At 34.1% G+C, this 21,558-nt stretch overlaps 3 protein-coding genes across 5 annotated transcripts; all 3 read right to left on the reverse strand.

Annotated features, from left to right (window-relative positions):
- LOC109355103 (proton pump-interactor 1-like) lies at positions 1-3,984 on the reverse strand. Of its 3 annotated transcripts, none has more exons than XM_019598041.1 (7): positions 3,237-3,984; positions 2,106-2,291; positions 1,811-1,990; positions 1,501-1,695; positions 1,261-1,368; positions 615-1,109; positions 1-519 (listed from the first exon to the last, which is right to left on the reverse strand). In XM_019598041.1, the coding sequence occupies exons 1-7, from the start codon at positions 3,609-3,611 to the stop codon at positions 244-246; spliced, it is 1,815 nt and encodes a 604-aa protein (XP_019453586.1). In that variant the 5' UTR covers positions 3,612-3,984; the 3' UTR covers positions 1-243. The 3 variants fall into 3 exon arrangements, with proteins under 3 accessions (XP_019453586.1, XP_019453588.1, XP_019453589.1); XM_019598043.1 differs by having other exon boundaries at positions 1,261-1,359; positions 3,237-3,983; XM_019598044.1 differs by lacking the exon at positions 3,237-3,984 and adding an exon at positions 2,506-2,594.
- On the reverse strand, positions 5,240-7,009 carry LOC109353995 (proton pump-interactor 1-like). The gene is made up of 2 exons (XM_019596350.1): positions 6,251-7,009; positions 5,240-5,305 (listed from the first exon to the last, which is right to left on the reverse strand). The coding sequence occupies exons 1-2, from the start codon at positions 6,623-6,625 to the stop codon at positions 5,240-5,242; spliced, it is 441 nt and encodes a 146-aa protein (XP_019451895.1). The 5' UTR covers positions 6,626-7,009.
- On the reverse strand, positions 11,832-12,263 carry LOC109353996. Its single transcript, XM_019596352.1, has one exon. It carries the CDS (start codon positions 12,261-12,263, stop codon positions 11,832-11,834), a length of 432 nt encoding a protein of 143 aa, XP_019451897.1.

The following is a 21,558-nucleotide window of genomic DNA, read 5'->3' on the forward strand; positions in this document are numbered from 1 at the left end:
GGGCTGGTAAGAATTTTTTGGTTTGTTAATTCTGGTGTTTCAAATAACTATTGACAATAGTCTGTCATGACTAATATATTCAGCTTCTCACCAAAGAAAGAGATAAGCATAATATAGTGTGTTTGATCCATTCACCGAAGGTGTGTATAGAACAGAAAAGAATTAACTTAGGCTACGCTGGTAAACCTATCACCAGAAAGAAAATTGGAATACAGCTCCTTATAGTATCTATATCTAAGCTTGTCAGGAAAGATACTGCAATCCAAGGACCAATGTGACCAGAATAAATAAAGCAGAACATGTAAACCATGTCCAGAAATTGTTAGCTTTTTTACGCTTAATGATCGCTTTGGGAATCGCTTCAGGGCCTTTTGTTCGACTTCTGTACCTAGTACTGCTCTCCTTTTGAGCTTTTTCCTTCACTGGAGCCGATATTTCGGCATCACTACCATTGACATTTTCCTGTTCTGTAGCCTCCACCACTTCATCTGTTTCCTTCTTTGCTTTCTTTTCGTGTCCCTAAAATACATCAAGAGTCGATTCCATATTTCAATACCTAATTTTATATTCACAAAACACATGTACAAAAAACAATGAGTTGCATCAACAATCACCTTAAGCTTCTTCTCAGCTTCCATTTCTGCTTTTTTAACAGCTTTGGCTGCGGCTTTCTCAGCTAACTTCTTCTTCCTTTCCAAGGCCAGCTTCGCTTTCGCAATTTCCTCTTCTCTTTTAATTTCTTTCAATTTTTCTGGATCAATTGCAGGCTCTTTGGTAGAAGTCTCCTTTTGTGGGTTCTCAAATTCATATTCAGAAGTATCTTCAAAATCCTTATTATCCAGATTGGATTTCAAATCTCTTCCTCTGTTTTTGGTTTCTTTCTGAACCTTCTGATTGGGCAGACCTTCTTCCTTTGCCTGTTCCACACTGCCATTTGGTAATGTATCATTTTCGGTGGGTTTTGGTTCTTCCAGCAGTGGTTTTTCATCTGGGTTCCTCATCCGTCCATCCCTACTCAACTGTCGAATATCCAATGATCGCAAAAGTCTTTTCTCATAGTCATCGCTAAAAGCTCTGTCCTTGTTCCAATGTGACATAAAATTCTCGACCTAGAGCCCCAACAAAATAAATTCATAAATAAGATTGCAACCACAACCCGGCACAAAAACAAAAGCAGGAAAAAGTGATCAGACGGTTAAAGTGCAATGCCATTATTAATATCAGATGGTGCTACAAAGATTGAATACTGAGTATACAAACCTCTGTGTGTGAAAGTTCTTGAAGAGCATTAATATCTTTCTTTACAGCAAGTTCCTGTGCTTTGGTCATAATTTGACGACTTTCATAGAAAGAGGTGTTCTGAAAAAATTAACATCAATTCAAACTCAGAAATTATTCTGCAGTGGTGGGGGGAGGTAAGAACTAAGAAGGATCTATAGCTTAGTACCAATTATTAGGAATAAGAAATATTAAAATAAGATACAAGAAATTAAAACATACCCCCTCATCACGCTGTCTTCTTAGCTGTTGAATGCTCTCAAAAGTTTTTTCCCTCTTCTGTGTAACAGCTCCCTTTTCTTCCTCTAAAGACAGGATATCCTTGTCTATGGCTTTAAGTGCATCTTCAACTTCCTTGATTTTGGATCGAATTGCCTGCCTCTCCTTTTTCACTCCATCCAAATCCTCACTTATAAGCTGCAATGGAAAAAATAATTGCTAAAGAATATCCTAAGTAATGAACAATTACAACCACACAACACTAAACAAAACAAGGAGTTCCATATACAAAATTAAAACAAAATTATCGTACCTTAACCTGTTCTTGAATGGCTTCTTTCTTCCCAACAGAACCTTGTACTTTGGCCCTCAAAGCAGCATCGGCAATAACTTTCTCCCTTGTCCCCTCAAGCTGTTTGATTTCTCGAACTATTTGTTTTTCCTCGGTGAATGGAATGCTCTCATGCTGTATGCGGTATTGCAAACTATATATCTGCATCAAGCAAAGCACATTCAGAAATAGTGGGTGAATCAAGATAGATGTTAGGATTGACTACAATACAAAGTGATGAAATTCACACTTAAAAGAACTTGCAATCATAACCAACCATCTTATTAAGTTCCTCCTCTGATGAGCATAATCCACCCCGACCTGCAATGTTTGAAGTGCGAAGCTTGCCCAGTGCATGCTGCAGAGGTTCAATCTCTTTTATTTTCTCATCCAAAATACTCTGGATTTGCTTATTGTTCTGTTTTAGTGTCTTAATCTGCGAAATCAGCTCTGCTCGTTCTGACTGCATAAAGACCAAAAATACAATTGCATTAGGTGATGTCTGTGGAGATGGAGCCAGTCATTTCATTTAGCCTCGAAATATAAAGCTTTCAAGGAAGGAAAGCCCATTGTGGAGCAATATGCATTGCCCTTCAGTGTTTGCTTTTATATCAGATAAATTTTGAGATATAAATGTTTTTGTAGACTAAAGTTGAGAGCAATGATTCAATGTTAACCATCTCTACTTCTGTCAAAAAGTAGAGGAGCATCTTGGAAAATCTGCTAAACCTTATTCTACTAGGTGGGGGCAAGTACATGGGTCAACCTAGGTCGCAACGCTCCATGAGAATCAAAATTTTCAGTAAAACCATTCAAAGCATAAGAATATTGTGTTTAGCATATAAATGCTTACTTTGATTGATCTCACACGGAAAAGAACTGAAATCCATATTTCCCCATTTAAAAGATGAAGCTTCCTGACACTTAATGGCTCATATCCATTATTTCAAACTGCATCACCTGATGCGCAGTGATGTAGCAACCACATCACCCTATACTTGTTGTGTGACACTGACACTGAATCACAAAGATGTGTCGCATCAACTGCAATGCAACCACATTTTGGCTGCATTGGACCACATGAGTTCACATCTAATTTGAAAACAACTTTTTCTCACAAAAAAAATCACACCCCAATGATCACCACAATCGCAATTTAAAAGAATGCTCGTATCAATAAGCTCAATAGCGCCCAGAAATTTAATAAGGTTACACCTACTATAAAGATAAAATAAAAAGCTAACTTTGTATCTTGAGCCATTATGGGCACAGTGCATATAAAAATTTAATTAGGTTAAACCAAAGGATTATGCAATTCCCGCTTTCAATTGTATTCCCATTTTCAACTATATTAAGATCAATTTGAAAATTATGTCACATAGCCATGATAAAAGTATTCTTGACTCACCCGCTTTGCCCTTATAGCATTGGTGAGCTGAATACGAGCTTCATTTTTCTGGTTCATCTCTTTATCAAGTTTATCCATTTCAGGTTTAATATTGGGATCATCAGAACGCCGCAGCCTGACAAAATAAAACGAATGTATCTGCTGAGGCGCAGGCCACTCTTCACCTATATCTTTCGGCCCACTGAAATCTGTTACACCATTCTCTTCTGTTGCAGCAGATTCATCTCCATGTGACCAAAATTTTAAGGAGTCTGCAACTCCTAGATCTTGTTCCAATTCCCTATTTTCCTTTTCATGCGAAATGAATTCGTCATCTTCAGCACTGTTTTCGACTGGCTGTTGAACCATCACAAATCCTTCCATCTCAACTGCCATCACTCCAACTACACAATAGTGTCACAAACCCCAACGAACCTGATTCCAAAGCAAAGTACTTCATATGAATATAGGGACTATTCAATAACACATAATTCAGAAGTTTCACACAAACAGTAAAAATAGGATCGCTAACTATGACTATCAATTAACCCCAAAAAAATCACGATATAATCGCGTCTGGTCAATAAATAGATGAATTCAATTAATTTCATCACAAACAGTAAATTTCAACAGTGTATATCAACTGAACAGAAGGATCGTCTCAAACATGCAAAGGAAAAGGAAGAATGTGATTTTTTGGCAAATAATATACATTGTTCTATGAACAAGCAGAGCATGCAAATGCAAATTCTACAAAATTGAGAAGATTATAATAGAAGAAAAAAATTGAGCGTAGTTTAAACCCCTTCGATGGCCACACCCACGATTGATACACGCAAAAGGACGATAACTTCGGACAAAAACTTGAGAAAATAAGAATTGCGCACGAATAAATGGGATAGGTGGAAAAAAAATGTCAGGTTGTAGAAGTGAGATAAGATTATTACTAGTAAGAGAAAGATTGTAAAGAAAAACCTCTTTTGACAAAGGGGTTTAAAAATCAAAACCAAAAATAGAAAAAACCCTAGAAAGATGGAAAGAGAAAATGGAAAGAAAATTTCTCTCAAGGTAAAAAAACAGTGATGAAGATGGAAACTCAATAATGACTGGCTATATGTAGTGTTCCAGAATTAATGATTTTATTTAGAAAATAAATAAGATGAGATTATTTTTTTGATTGGTTTTGAAAATGGATCCCACCATGTCTATTTTGATGAAAAGTAAGCCCACTGTTTTCTCTTAGACACCGTCACACTGATATTTATAAGGAGTAAAAAAGACTTGTGTGGAGATATATATATGTTGAGATAATAAATAAAATTTTATTAATGTTTTAAATTTTAATTCTAATTAAATTTAGTTATAAATAATAGTCCAAAAATATAAATTTACTTGTTTGTAAATATAACATATTGTATGTATCTTCATTTTTTTTTTATAAAGGCTAGGTGTGCTTTCTTATTGTAAACTCTTTTGGTCACGTGGAATTATTCTCACTTGTTTTATAGTAGTAATTTGGATGCATGTATTAATTTGCATTCATATTTTTTACATTACGTGTACAATCTTTATATCTTATAAATAAATATATATTGGTTTAATGGTACCGTGGATGTCAATTCGTTTATTTTTTTGTTATCTTATACAATTATATATTGGTGTAAAATTATTTTCGAAAAATAATTGTTGGTTTAATGTGGTTATCTTCGATATGCATGCCGTTCTTCCAAAATGGAGAGCTGAAAGAATTTGAAGATGAAAAGTAACCCAAAATTTAAAGTACTTAGATTTGTCATCTATATTATTTATTTATTTTAAAATTATTTCTACAATTTTCCTTTTGTTTCAAAAAGTGACACTTTAATGTCTTGGGGTGAGATTGAAATAATTTGCCATAATATCATTTGGGGAGCCCGAGTGAAAGAAGGAAATGCCATTTAATAATTTTGGGTGTCGTTTATGTACAAGGATTGTGATTTTTCTGTACCAAGATATTCTTGTCCTCGTGTATCTAGCCAATAAAACTACATAGAATAATAATTGTTCTGTTTTAGTGTCTTAATCTGCGAAATCAGCTCTGCTCGTTCTGACTGCATAAAGACCAAAAATACAATTGCATTAGGTGATGTCTGTGGAGATGGAGCCAGTCATTTCATTTAGCCTCGAAATATAAAGCTTTCAAGGAAGGAAAGCCCATTGTGGAGCAATATGCATTGCCCTTCAGTGTTTGCTTTTATATCAGATAAATTTTGAGATATAAATGTTTTTGTAGACTAAAGTTGAGAGCAATGATTCAATGTTAACCATCTCTACTTCTGTCAAAAAGTAGAGGAGCATCTTGGAAAATCTGCTAAACCTTATTCTACTAGGTGGGGGCAAGTACATGGGTCAACCTAGGTCGCAACGCTCCATGAGAATCAAAATTTTCAGTAAAACCATTCAAAGCATAAGAATATTGTGTTTAGCATATAAATGCTTACTTTGATTGATCTCACACGGAAAAGAACTGAAATCCATATTTCCCCATTTAAAAGATGAAGCTTCCTGACACTTAATGGCTCATATCCATTATTTCAAACTGCATCACCTGATGCGCAGTGATGTAGCAACCACATCACCCTATACTTGTTGTGTGACACTGACACTGAATCACAAAGATGTGTCGCATCAACTGCAATGCAACCACATTTTGGCTGCATTGGACCACATGAGTTCACATCTAATTTGAAAACAACTTTTTCTCACAAAAAAAATCACACCCCAATGATCACCACAATCGCAATTTAAAAGAATGCTCGTATCAATAAGCTCAATAGCGCCCAGAAATTTAATAAGGTTACACCTACTATAAAGATAAAATAAAAAGCTAACTTTGTATCTTGAGCCATTATGGGCACAGTGCATATAAAAATTTAATTAGGTTAAACCAAAGGATTATGCAATTCCCGCTTTCAATTGTATTCCCATTTTCAACTATATTAAGATCAATTTGAAAATTATGTCACATAGCCATGATAAAAGTATTCTTGACTCACCCGCTTTGCCCTTATAGCATTGGTGAGCTGAATACGAGCTTCATTTTTCTGGTTCATCTCTTTATCAAGTTTATCCATTTCAGGTTTAATATTGGGATCATCAGAACGCCGCAGCCTGACAAAATAAAACGAATGTATCTGCTGAGGCGCAGGCCACTCTTCACCTATATCTTTCGGCCCACTGAAATCTGTTACACCATTCTCTTCTGTTGCAGCAGATTCATCTCCATGTGACCAAAATTTTAAGGAGTCTGCAACTCCTAGATCTTGTTCCAATTCCCTATTTTCCTTTTCATGCGAAATGAATTCGTCATCTTCAGCACTGTTTTCGACTGGCTGTTGAACCATCACAAATCCTTCCATCTCAACTGCCATCACTCCAACTACACAATAGTGTCACAAACCCCAACGAACCTGATTCCAAAGCAAAGTACTTCATATGAATATAGGGACTATTCAATAACACATAATTCAGAAGTTTCACACAAACAGTAAAAATAGGATCGCTAACTATGACTATCAATTAACCCCAAAAAAATCACGATATAATCGCGTCTGGTCAATAAATAGATGAATTCAATTAATTTCATCACAAACAGTAAATTTCAACAGTGTATATCAACTGAACAGAAGGATCGTCTCAAACATGCAAAGGAAAAGGAAGAATGTGATTTTTTGGCAAATAATATACATTGTTCTATGAACAAGCAGAGCATGCAAATGCAAATTCTACAAAATTGAGAAGATTATAATAGAAGAAAAAAATTGAGCGTAGTTTAAACCCCTTCGATGGCCACACCCACGATTGATACACGCAAAAGGACGATAACTTCGGACAAAAACTTGAGAAAATAAGAATTGCGCACGAATAAATGGGATAGGTGGAAAAAAAATGTCAGGTTGTAGAAGTGAGATAAGATTATTACTAGTAAGAGAAAGATTGTAAAGAAAAACCTCTTTTGACAAAGGGGTTTAAAAATCAAAACCAAAAATAGAAAAAACCCTAGAAAGATGGAAAGAGAAAATGGAAAGAAAATTTCTCTCAAGGTAAAAAAACAGTGATGAAGATGGAAACTCAATAATGACTGGCTATATGTAGTGTTCCAGAATTAATGATTTTATTTAGAAAATAAATAAGATGAGATTATTTTTTTGATTGGTTTTGAAAATGGATCCCACCATGTCTATTTTGATGAAAAGTAAGCCCACTGTTTTCTCTTAGACACCGTCACACTGATATTTATAAGGAGTAAAAAAGACTTGTGTGGAGATATATATATGTTGAGATAATAAATAAAATTTTATTAATGTTTTAAATTTTAATTCTAATTAAATTTAGTTATAAATAATAGTCCAAAAATATAAATTTACTTGTTTGTAAATATAACATATTGTATGTATCTTCATTTTTTTTTTATAAAGGCTAGGTGTGCTTTCTTATTGTAAACTCTTTTGGTCACGTGGAATTATTCTCACTTGTTTTATAGTAGTAATTTGGATGCATGTATTAATTTGCATTCATATTTTTTACATTACGTGTACAATCTTTATATCTTATAAATAAATATATATTGGTTTAATGGTACCGTGGATGTCAATTCGTTTATTTTTTTGTTATCTTATACAATTATATATTGGTGTAAAATTATTTTCGAAAAATAATTGTTGGTTTAATGTGGTTATCTTCGATATGCATGCCGTTCTTCCAAAATGGAGAGCTGAAAGAATTTGAAGATGAAAAGTAACCCAAAATTTAAAGTACTTAGATTTGTCATCTATATTATTTATTTATTTTAAAATTATTTCTACAATTTTCCTTTTGTTTCAAAAAGTGACACTTTAATGTCTTGGGGTGAGATTGAAATAATTTGCCATAATATCATTTGGGGAGCCCGAGTGAAAGAAGGAAATGCCATTTAATAATTTTGGGTGTCGTTTATGTACAAGGATTGTGATTTTTCTGTACCAAGATATTCTTGTCCTCGTGTATCTAGCCAATAAAACTACATAGAATAATATAAAAATATTAATTTATATTATTATAATATATTTTTTTATTTAAGTTAAATTTTTTAATTAGATGGAGAGGTGTCCGTGGTTTATACTCCAACAAAAATTAAGGTGGTACAAACTCTAATAGCTTTTTTTTCGGTGAATCAGGAGGCTTAAAAGCCAGCAGAAAAAGAAAAACAGAATCACACACTAACATCCTCTACAGTAGACATTATCAAGCAGTAACTGAACACTGCAGAAAGAGGGCGGAACTTCAAACACTCTAGAGCCCAATTCCATGTTGAAACCATGTTTTGCAAAAGAATCAGCAACACTGTTGGCTTCCCGAAAGACATGTTTACAAGAAACCAGCTGGAAGTTAGCCATGAGTTGTTGGATATTAGTTACCAGAACAGCACATGGGTGGTAAGCAGGAGAAGCTTTCCCTAAAAGCTGTACAGCGGCCTCAGAGTTCGATTCAATGCACACCTTTCGGAATCCTCGCTGCTGAATCAACCGAAGACCAGTCAGGATTCCCCAGAGTTCAGCCTAGATTACAGAACAAAGACCCAACCGAGTTGTGAAAGCAAAAAGAAAAGCGCCAAAGTGGTCCCTAACCATACCCCCGCAGGCTGCCACATTTGACGAAGTTGAAAACACTCCGTCGGAATTTAGCTTGATCCACCCCAAATCTGGAGGACACCGTCGAATCACTGGACTGTTTGGATGCCCGGTTTTTACCACAGACGGGTTCTGCTGCAGCATCGCCGAGGCCGTGCACCTGCTGCGGGAACGGATTTCAGAACAGATCACAGAAGGATTGGACCCAGTATTTTCAAAGATCAATTTATTTCTAGTCCTCCAAATTGTATCAAGGGCAATTCCAAAGACAAGAGACCAGTTGAGACCGTCCCTAGTTTGGTCACTACGTTTCAGGTTGGAGTCACACCAGTCCCAAAGGTCCACATTGAAGAAGGTGTTATTCACAGAAATATTAGGTAGCTTAAGCGAAACCTCCCTAACCCAGTAGCAGTCCCGAAAGGCATGGATAGAGGTCTCTTAGTCAGCACAGCGAGGACAGGCAGTATCATCGGACATTCCTCTCCTATGATGTTGAAAATTAGTTGGCATCCCATTACTAGCCAAGCGCCATAGAAGTAGGGTATTCCTATAAGGGCCTTTCCAGGACTAGACAGTGGAGAAGACCGAATGACCTTGGTTCGCAATGGGCTTCTCCAAGGATGAATAGGCCGATTGAACTGAGAATGCACCATCCTGCCACCCGAGCCAAGCAAGGCCATCCTGATCCTGGACTTGAGAAGGCGCGGGTAAAGCCATAATCTTATTGACAACATCAGTAGGAAGAAGAACCGAAATCAGCCCCGTATTCCACCCACCTGTCGGACCCACGAAATCAGCAACTTTAGAAGAATTCGAAATAGCCACGTTGCCTCCCTAAAAGCTAAACAGAGCCCCTACATTAGGCACCCATCTATCGTGCCAAAATTTCACAAACCTTCCATTACCTATTCTCCACATGAGATTTCCCTGAATTTGAGTCCACCCATCCAGAAAAAGGATTCTCTATACATCTTTGAAACCTTTGGAATAATATCATTACCACATTTGTACTTAGCACGGACCACTCTGACCCATAAGTCATATGTATTATTTAGAAGATGCCAAGCCGCCTTCATCATAAAGATTTGATTAATTAGCCGGGACTGCCTAAGACCCAGCCCACCAGCCTGTTTCGGGCAGCACAAAGTCTCCCAGTTAATCCAATGAGTCTTCTTCTAGTTAGCGGTTTCCCCCAAATGAATGATCTTCAAATCCTACCCAAACCATCGCAAACTAAGACCGGAAGAGTGGACGTTTGCATTACATAAGAAGGGAGAGCCTGAAGGACCGACTTTGCTAAAATCAACCTCCCCATGAAGGAAAGTTGAGTACACTTCCAGCTACTCAGCATGCGCTTAGCGTTGTCAAGAATGTAGTTATAACTACTCCGCCTAGTCCCAATGTGATGGATAGGAACCCCTAAATATTTACCAAAATCATTCGTCCGGTTCAAACCAAAGGTACTACTAAGTTGTTGCCTTACATTCTCATGAACATGTTTGGAGAAGAAGATGCGAGTCTTATCATTGCTCACCTTTAATCCCGAACTCATACAGAACAAATTAAGACAAGTTGAAATGACTTCTACATGATCCAAATTAGCTTCAGCAAAGAGAATCACATCATCGACAAACGCAAGATGGGTTAGGGCCGACCCAATTCTTGCAAAGCCTTATTAGACTCCAAAACCCCTGAACAGCCGTTGTTTGAATCAAATGGGATAAACGTTCCATACAGAGCACAAAGAGGTAGGGTGAAATGGGGTCTCCCTGCCGAATGCCCCTTCCCGGTTTAAAGGGGTCTAAGGCTTCCCCATTCCAAAGCAGTTGCATAGATGTAGAAGATATGCAATGGAAAATTAAATCTACCACATTACCCGGAATCGCAGCCTCCGTCAAAGTTTCTTTGACAAAATTCCAGCTAACCCGATCTTAGGTTTTTTCAAAATCAATTTTAATAGCCATCCAACCTTTTTTTTTCCTTTCTTGTTCTTGATGGAATGAATCACCTCCTGGGTTATGATGATATTATCTCTACTTTGTCTACCAGGGATGAAGCTAGTCTGAAAAGGCCCCGTAAGCTTCTGCATCACCACCCTTAGTCTAGAGGCAAGGATTTTGTAACGACTTTGTATGACACATTACAAAGGCTAATCGAGCGGAACTGCTTCAAATGACAAGCTTGATCTGATTTGGGAATAAGAGTTATCATTGTAGTATTAAGATCCGCAACCAAGGTCAGATTGGATAAGATATTTCTCACCTGCTCACAAAGCTTGACCCATACCGAAATCCACTAACTCTGGTAAAATATAGCTTGGAAACTGTCCTTACCCGGATCTTTGTACCCACCTATACTGAAGACAACATACCTAATTTCCTCATCTGTTATTGGAGCACCCAACATAGAAAGATGAGTTCCCTTTAGACAAGGGAAACCACCCGTCAAGCAAAACGGAACAACAAAGTTGTCCTCCTTATATAGATCCATGTAGAAGGAGTTTGTCATATGTTCCAACACGTCCATGTCACTAACCCACTGGCCAACATCATCTTGCAGAGCTTCAACCATTTTCTTCTTCCTTCTAATTAGCATGGAGGCATGGAAAAATCTCGTATTTCTGTCCCCGAAAACCAGCCATTTACTCCTAGGCTTTTGGAACCATAAAAGTTCTTCTTGATTAAGAGTTGTTTCATATTGGCTTCAGAGGTCCTTCTGGAGATTCTCAAGAAAAATATTGGGACTGAATGCCAACTTGCGAGTTGAAGGTTAACATGCATGTTCCTAACATGCACAACGGAAAATCAAGCTAAATTATATCCACACCGAGACTGGTCCTTGTTGTATCAACACTTGATCCGTGGAACCGAGAAATCAAGCTAAATTATATTTCAATGTTTCAAAACCAAAAAACTAAAGAACCAAAGAAGAGAACCAAAGTCTTCTTCTATTTATGCAGTGCATTCATTCATAATGCCTTGGCTTTTTCCCTAGGTTTGGTCACACCACCTTTGGGGGCAAAAGGCTTCTTTTTGGACTTATTATTCCATTTTCCCTTTTTCTCGTTTGACTTTCCAACTACCAAGACAAATCCTTGGTTCTTTCCAGAGTCAATCTGATTCTGATAATCAATTAACATATTCAGCATCTCATGCAAGTCACAATCTATCTTATTCATGTTAAAATTAACAATGAATGGTGAGAACGAGTCTGGGAGTGACTGTAGAATGAAATCTTGGGATAACTCCTTCCTAAGTTTGCAACCCAACGTCTCAAGTTGTTCCATAAGACTAATCATCTTTAGAAAATGAGATCCTACTTGAGCATTCACATTCAACATGGAACTAAATAGAGTCTTAGACAACTGATATCTAGTTGTCCTACTCTGTGCACCATACATCTTCTTAAGATGTGCAATGATGTCAGTTGGGTTCATGTCCTCATGCTGCCTCTAGAGTTAAGAACTCATTGATGCAAACATGAGACATTTTGTACCCATGAGGTCCTCTAAGTACTTCTTATAAGAACCGACTGCATCAACATCATTATTATTGATTGGTTCAGGCATAGGACACTTATCGATCATATCTAGGGGTGGCAATATGGGCTTGGCCCGATGGGCCAGCCCGTTCGGATAGCTATTTTTAGTAGGACGGGCTGAGGATTTTAGCCCAAAAATCCATATTCAGCCCGTTTTAGTAGCCCGTTTTTTAGACGGGCCAAGGAGGGTTGGGCCATTGTTAAAAAATAAAAAAACTAAAGTGTGTGACACTGTGCTGTGCGTGGGGCATGACAACTAACATTGTGCAAAAACCACAAACCATTAAACTACTTCTCTCTTAGCATAAACCACAAACCACTTCACACTTCACACTTGCATTGTGCAAAAAGCCATAAACCAGTAAACTACAAATCCATTTTCCACTTTCCAGCTCTCTTAGCATACTGATCTCAAGCTCTCTTAGCATCCATTTTTCAGCTCACTACTCACTGCTCAGGTTATATTTTATGTTAAAATTGTTTTGTTTGATCTCCATTTCTTATTCCATTGAAATTTATGACTTAGAAGTTTTATAGTAAACTAATACTCTAAAACTCTAAGACTATGTTGGTTTCTTCTTTGGAATTTACAAGTTTTAAGCTAAGATGTTATGTTGTTATTGTAATATTGTAGACTTATGTTTGTAATTTTTTGTTTTAAAAGACATTTATCAAGTTTGTTGATTATTTTTTGTCTAAGAGCTTTAATTATGTACATTTTGGAGGGCGAAAACGGGCCAGCCCGTCAACCCTGCAAAATATGGGTCGGGCTGGCATTTTGAGCCATTTTAACAATACGGGTCGGGTCGGGACAACCTTTATTTTGGCGGGCCAAAGGCGGGCTGGCCCGGCCCATATTGCCACCCCTAATCATATTAATAAGTTTTTTGTGCATGAGAACAATTCTCAGAGTTTGGTACCAATCATGAAAGTTGTCACCGACCAACTTTCCATCAGTGAGTGTCGAACGCTGTGACAAAGAAGACATGTCGAGATATCTCTACACAATTAAACAAATATGTGAGAACATATTAAGGCAAAGAGTTATATCACAAATAAAATACTCTCACTTACTACAATAGCAATTTAAGAAATAAATATTTCTTCTAGTGGAAATATAAAATAAATGTCTTTAAAATCGTGAACAACTACTTGGTTGTCAAGTCATTTCTAATGCACATTTTAAGACAAATGTATCAAAGACAATTTTATTCAAAATAATAAATAACAAATAGCTACCTGTTTATCAGATCATTTCTATAAGTATAAATGAATTAATCTTTACACTCCCTAGGTAGTCTAGGCGATTAGTGATAAAATTAATTTTATTGATTGATTGGTATCACATACTCTGCTAATCCTCTTAATTACAAGCCCCCTGGTAGTCACATCGTCTCTTGAAATTAAATAATTAATATGCTCTTAAAAATGTATCTTATACAAATTAACTATCACATTTCATCGTATAAAACTTATGATTAATTTATATATAAATATATATATTCTATAATTTGTAACTATGATATATAAATCTAATTTAAATTTTAGCATATTAATTAATCATCATTAATTAATAACTATTAAATTATATATATTATAAACCAATAATGTATTGTACATAACTCACAGTGTTACAAATAAGCTAATAAACTAATATGTTGATATTATTCCAATAAACTCTCAGTGTCACTTATGTATCCACTAAACTCATAGCGATGAATTAAATAGAACAAAATGAAAACACTTTTTACAATTGCATTAACACGTTGATAATGTTCCAATAAATACATTCTCCTCATACATTTGTAGGAAAAATTCAATCAATTAATATGATAATAATGTAACACCACATTCAGATACATTACATATTAACAGCAACACATATTCATCTCTACACTCTTGTAGATGCAATACTTAAAATATTAATAAGATAACTCATTATATATTTGATGGATACAAACTTTTAAATAAGATTGCTTAGTTTTTCATAAAACTCTACACAATGCAACACATTCAATATACCACAGTAACAAGACATTCATAATGCAACAATTAAAGTACTTATTGTTTAATGAATTACAAAACAATAACATTTATTCATTGGTCAATATAAAAGTCACACATTTTATTTTCTTTTGAAGCACTCATTGTTAAAGTATAAACATCACATGTTTAATTGAAGTCTTTTATTGTGTTCGAATTAAAAAATAATTATTCACAGTCTAATTTGTATCGGTTTCCAAAACCAATTAATATTACATCATAAATTAAAACACAAAAAACAGGTTCTGATACCAATTGAAGGTTAACATGCATGTTCCAACATGCATTTATGGATCTATTTATGTTAAAATATGCATACCATGTAACATTGAGGTAAAAAAAACTTTTACATAAAATACCTCAGGAGATCGTGATGATTTCAGAAAATTTTCTCCTTCAAACGTATGAAGGTCCTACACGTGTATTTACACCGAGACTGATCCTTGTTGTATCAACACTTGATCTGTGGAACCGAGAAATCAACCTAAATTATATTTCAATGTTTCAAAACCAAAAAACTAAAAAACCAAAGAAGAGAACCAAAGTCTTCTTGTGTTTATGCGGTGCGTTCATTCATAATGCTTTGGCTTTTTCCTTTTGTTATTATAGTTAAAAAAACAAAACCACTTCAACATTTTTGGTTGCTTTCTTTCCCAACCAACCCCACTACACTTTGGTTTTTGTTTTTAAATGTTTAAAAAAATAACTAATCTTATTAGTTTTACTAATTTAAACAACTCATTGAAATATATAAATTAAGTCTCATTTAATTATATATTATAGATGACTAAATGATATTATTTTATTTTTGGTACTAGCAAACAATACAATAATATTCCACTTAAAAGAAAATATATAAATTAAAATATTTAATTTAATCAATTTTATTTTCTCGTCCAACAAAATCAGAACACTTGTTAGTGTGTGACCCTGTAGGTTCATTACTAAACCGGTAGTAAGTTAACTCATTAATTTACTAATCAAGGTTGGCATCTAGCAACACTCCTTAACGACCGGATAGAAATGAAGTAATATCTATTACTTTAGAATCATTAGAAGATTACTATAATATTTCTTTCAATCTTTACAACTCTATGTTAACTCTAGAATATGGTATAATTGTCAAATTCTAATAAGTTAACTCATAGTAAATGACTTAAGAAACTCATTTCTTCATTCATTCAATTCCCCTTGGTCAATGTCTTTATTTCTATAGAGTCCAAACTCATTACAATGAGTTGATGAATTCTCTCTTGATGAATCATTAATCCTACAAGAATTTAATTATACCCAATAATCATTCAACTAATGCCCTTGCCTATTCCAATTCATCAAGTCTGCCTGAAACCTGGAGATTGCCTCGGGCCACTACAGATGCCCCTGCCACCGTTGACGGACGAGACTGTCAAAAGAATTGCGAGACAACCATGCAACCTGAAACTGAAAGGGACGTCTGAAGCGATTAGGTCCCTCCATCACAGTCAGATCCAACAATAGAGGATAATGATCTGATTTGAGGGGATCGAGATGAGAGACTGGAGTATTAGGAAATAGCATTCTCCACTCTAAATTCCCCATAGCCCTATCCAACCTCTCTTTTAAATGATCGCGACTCCAAGTGAACCACAGACCCACAAAGCCAAGATCAATTAAATTACAGTCTCAAATAAGGTTAGCGAATTCCGAAGACCACCTCGGGGGCCTAGCACTACCACTACCTTCCCTTTCCGACACTGAAGTAATAACATTAAAGTCACCATTTAAGCACCAAGGCTTATCCATGTCCTCCGCCCAACTCCGAATTATGTCCCAAAGACTATGCCTAAGCATGTAGTGAGGGCTGCCATAAATGGCCGAGAGAATTCAAGATCCCTACCTCTACAACCGACCTCCATAGTAATAGATTGAGAGGTGGATTCTAGGGTTTTGACTTTCCACACGCCACTGTCCCATAAGACCCAAATTCCACTTGCTCGACCGATAACATAAACTTTCGTAAACTGGTCAAACCTCAGACTCCTTATCATCTTATCCGCCTTCTCACCACTAATTTGAGTCTCCATAAGAATGAGCAAGGAGATAGAATGCATAGCCCACAACTTCCTAATCAGGGACCGAAAACCTCTAGCATTAGCCCCTCTGCAATTCCAGGACATAATCTTCATTAAAAAAAAGGGTTTTGTTTGGGAGCTGGAGCACCATTGAGACATCTTCATTAGAAGGCTCGCCTTCCTGAGAAACAAAACAGACCTGATCAATACCCTTCTTGCCTTGCAACGATAAAGGAGTTTCCAGAATTTTGTGGTACTCTTCCGAAGCTGGAAAAGATTACAAGAGAAGACCAGAATTTCCCACTTTAGGTGATGAAATTGGGCTGGAATAGTCGGGTTCTCCATGACCCGAACTAGGGGCCGCACTAGACACACCATTGGGCCTCCAAGAGAAGATGTATGTGTAGTTTCTTGGGCTTGATGCCCAGTGGACCATCGAAAATATTTGTGTTTTCTCAAACTTATCTTATAAATTATTTCTCGTTAGTTTATAGTTTCAGAATTATTTTTAATGATGAAATTTGAAGAACACAAACAGAGATATTCTACAAACATTTGAATTAAAAATAGGGATTAAAATTTATGGAGTTATAAGGGTCCAAAGGAATTAGATGACTAATTTTCAACTAAATTTCACAATTAAAATATTTACAATATCTATGGTAATATGCTTAAATGCAATAAGCTTTCCAAGAAAAAGAACACAATAATATCCATGTTTTCATTGAAAAATATATAGTAGTGAAAAATTTAATAATTCATTTTTAAAATGACTATCATAAAAAGTTCCAAAACATGGACCGATTGTGTTTAATAATAAAAGTTTAAAATCTATACAGTGAGAGCATAAAGTTTTTTACACTACCAGCACATTATTCATCATTTATTTGTAATACTTTTATTTGGAAGTCAATACTAACTAACATATAAATGATGGAGATTTATTAATAGTATAAAAATCACTTACACTGTTAGTATATACATATTAAATTCTAATAATAATATATGATTCTTACATGTCTTAGAGATTATTTATTGAAAGATTAATCTTTAGGCTATCTCTTAACTTTCTTCACCCAAGCCTAGTGTGGCTTTTGCCGAGATAAATTAGTGTCACTTAGGGTTATAGGACACCTATGTTATGGTTGATTGATTATTTCAATATTGATCGGGTTCACTTAGAGATGACAAAAAAATCCATACCCGTGGATAAAATCTATATGAGCACGGTTACGGGTCACAAATGAGTACTTGCAGGTATTATAAATTGGTTTTTAAAAATACTCGTAATACATACGAGTGAGTATGAGTATTATGGTACCTGTACCTGCGGGTACCCGTTATTTATATGATTAATATATTATATTTAAATAAAATAAAAAATACATTATTCTAACATTTATTATATTATGTACATTTTTTTCCTTTTACTTTGTTTACATATTTTATTGAGTTTGGTGATGAAACACCCTACAAATATTATTACATGTGTAGAAACACACATGTTTTACAAAGAAAATATATACTCTTTGTTAAATAAATGAGAACAAAAAATCACACAACTAGAAAACACTAATAAATTAAGCATTTTTGCCAAATATTCAATCAAAGAGTACAAAAATAATTAAGTTTCATCTTATTTGAAACACAATAGAAGTAAAAATTTAAAAATTTATTTGTAATAGAGGAAACTCGCGGGTGCCCAGAAATACACGCGAATACCAGCACACGGATACCCCTATAGGTACGGGCAAGTATGGGTATTACTTTTCTATTTTGAAACGGGTAGCGGGTTGCTACTACCCGTGCCCGTTGCCATCCCTAGGTTCACCTCTTACGTTTAGGGGAAAATAGATACTTCATATTTTGTATTATTTATGATCAAAAAAATGTATGATTGATCAAAAAAAATTATATATATAAATATATATATACGAGAGATATATTTACATCCAAATTAAGGTACACTAGTTACACTCAATTTCAGCTATTCATTTTCTTAAATCCAACGAACCAACTGAGTGAGTGCAATAAATGATGAGAAAGAATAAGAGAAATCTTAAATAATTTATTGCGCTCACACATTTGGTCCCTTGAATTTAAGAAAATGAATGACTAAAATTAGGTGTAACGAATATAAATATATATATATAAAAGGAAGGATGTGTTTTCACCCAGTTAAGTTACACTCAATCTCAGTCGTTCGTTTTACTAAATCCAACAGACCAAATGAGTGAATTCAATAAATGATAAGAGAGAAAAAGAAAAATCTTAAATAACTTTTAAGAGGGATTTGTTTACACCTCAGTTAAGTTACACTTAATCTCAACCATTCATTTTCGTAAATCCAACGAACCAAATTGGTGAATGTAATAAGTTATTTAAGATTTCTTTTGTTTTTCTCTCTCATCATTTATTGCACTCACTCATCATTTATTGCATTCACTCATTTGGTCTATTAAATTTATTAAATTTAAGAAAATGAATGACTGAAATTAAGTGTAACTAATATAATTTAACTTAAGTATAAACGAATCCCTAATGATATTAAAATTATAGTTTTAATCAATCACACACCTCTATATAAAAAGGAAAAAGTTATTGTGGCAGTATCATAGGGTTTGAACATATTCCCTAATGTCAAGGAACATGAATGATGGATAGGATTTTATAGATATTGCTACCAGTAATATCTAATTATTATTAATCTTCTTAAATATTAATATTACAAAACAATGAATGATATATTTATATGGCATAAATATTATAATTTTTATTCAATTTGACTAATATCACTTCAAGTGAATGGATACTTTCATGTCAATTTCTAGATAATCATTTGAAGGAAAATATAAAAAATCTGAGTTATAATTTCTCTTAAAATATAGGGGCCCAAATAAGCAGGTAGGGAAGCTGACTTGTCCGTCATGGCCGAATTATTTTCTTTCCTGTAATTATTAGCTGATATATAAGAAAAATGTGTCAAGCAACCCACCAACATTGAGTAAATTAGGTTGTTTCAATCAATTTAGAAAAAAGTAAATTTTCACTAGAAGTATGGTATTGAATACTACATTAAGAACCTGTACATTTTTCAATTAAAATTTATTTATTCAGTATTAATTTCTTAAATCTTAGCCACAAGTCCCTAAGATTCATTTTCAAAACTCAAAAGATAAAAAATATATGCAATCACGATGTATATTATTTATATATCGTTATTACATTGTTCCTTTCATATTTATTTATTACTAAGTGTTCAAATAAATAATTCAAATGAGTCCAAACTAAAATGATTTATAAATACCCAAAATTTTCGATTAATTATGTTTGACTATTATTTTTGGCGGGGTTTTCGCCAATATGCTACTCTTTTTGTTAATGAATCATGTGGAGTGGAAGTCACTTTGACCAAATGTCAATTTCCAGTAGAGAAATTCAAATCGTAAATGGATTTGTACAAAAAAATCATAAATGAATTTTGACTATTGAGTCCATAGTTGATAGGGATAGCAATATGTTAAGATGATTTTGGGTTGTGCATTATTTGTATCATACCATTACTTTATTTTTGGACTCAAACCCACCATAGACACGTGCTGATATTTGTTGGGTCTGTTACCCTGAATCTTTGAGTACCCAACGGATATGTAGGTATACACAAATTCAAAAATATTAAAAATAATTGTGAAAAGTTTAAGTAAGTGTGTGTTTGTTTTCAAAAATCTTATATGTTATTTAGACAATTGATAAAAGAAAAAATTATAAAATATAATTTCAAGTTTTCAACAGAAATTGACTATTAAATATAACTCATTTTATTAAACAAACATAAAAAACAATGTCACTATTTCAACATTATGATGTAAAATTGATTTAATAGTAACTATTTAATTAATATAACATTAGATTATATATATAAATTAACAACATAACATCACATTCCTTAATAATATAACATCATTGTTTAACAATATAACAACCACATTTATGAATTAATATGATATTACAATTATAAATTAACAATATAAAGTTACAATTATGTTTAACATGATATTACAATTATATATATATATATATTTAGGAAGGAATAGCGGGTTCAGATATCCACGGATCGGATACCTTATTACCCGGACCCACCCAATAATAAGTCTTAATCAAGTCTAGATTACTCACCGGTCCAAAACATTGACCGAGACACAACCTGTTGGAGATAATATATAGTACCTGCCTATGTAGGTAATTGTTGCCATCCTTAGTTGTTGATTGGTAAATTTTTGCATGAATATTGTATTCCCTTCACTTATAAAAAGGATGCAAACATTATAAGCAAACTTATTTTTCATACATTTAATTAATGAATTTAGTTAAAAGCTATTTAATTGCATTAGTTAAGTAAAAATATACAAATAATTGTAATTATTATCCAACATGTGATATATGAGGAAAACTACTTCAATGAAAAGTGATATTGTTAACATGTAAATGTAATTAAATTTGTTTGTATTTTATACTATAAAATACTGATGTTATTTTGTCTATAATTGAGATTGATGGAAATATCTAATCAATATAATTATTGATGTGTTAATACCCTATATAAGGGTGGGAACAGGGATTAGAAAATGGGTTTATCTTTGCCATAATTTTCTTATTCTCACGTCTAGAACCAATCAAATTTCATAAAATAATACACAAATATTAATTTCTGTTTTTATAATTTTTCCTTTTAAATGAATATAACTTTCTCATTAATTTGGGACACTAAATGAGACCCCAATGATGATATGTCATCCTCATCTTAAGGATTAAAGGAACTTCATATAAAATATTCAAATCCCTCACCGTATGCCATAAATAGAGTTTTTTCTGTTTACTTTTTTTGGCTGTGATAATTTGGTATTTACCTATCAACACTAAAACTGTTTTTTGCTTTGATACATCATATATAACACGTATAAATGAAATGCCAAAGTTCATGCTTGAAGAGATAGTTGTGTTAGAGAGTGAGAAAGAGAAAGAGTATTCATTTTCAATCAAAACACATATAACCACTTTCTC

Source organism: Lupinus angustifolius, chromosome LG08, assembly GCF_001865875.1.
Source record: "Lupinus angustifolius cultivar Tanjil chromosome LG08, LupAngTanjil_v1.0, whole genome shotgun sequence".
Classification (NCBI taxonomy): Eukaryota; Viridiplantae; Streptophyta; class Magnoliopsida; order Fabales; family Fabaceae; genus Lupinus; species Lupinus angustifolius.

What these genes read in the sequence shown, in the direction of transcription:
- LOC109355103 (XM_019598041.1), bottom strand. Translation starts at nt 3,611, where the DNA reads ATGGCAGTTGAGATGGAAGGATTTGTGATGGTTCAACAGCCAGTCGAA. An exon ending in GAAGACAGCGTGATGAGGGG is followed by an intron (nt 1,369 to 1,500) that starts GTATGTTTTAAT and finishes AATTGATGTTAA; the next exon opens with TTTTTTCAGAACACCTCTTT. An exon ending in AAGCTGAGAAGAAGCTTAAG is followed by an intron (nt 520 to 614) that starts GTGATTGTTGAT and finishes GATGTATTTTAG; the next exon opens with GGACACGAAAAGAAAGCAAA.
- LOC109353995 (XM_019596350.1), bottom strand. Translation starts at nt 6,625, where the DNA reads ATGGCAGTTGAGATGGAAGGATTTGTGATGGTTCAACAGCCAGTCGAA. An exon ending in ATGCTATAAGGGCAAAGCGG is followed by an intron (nt 5,306 to 6,250) that starts GTGAGTCAAGAA and finishes GTCTTTATGCAG; the next exon opens with TCAGAACGAGCAGAGCTGAT.
- LOC109353996 (XM_019596352.1), bottom strand. Translation starts at nt 12,263, where the DNA reads ATGTATGGTGCACAGAGTAGGACAACTAGATATCAGTTGTCTAAGACT.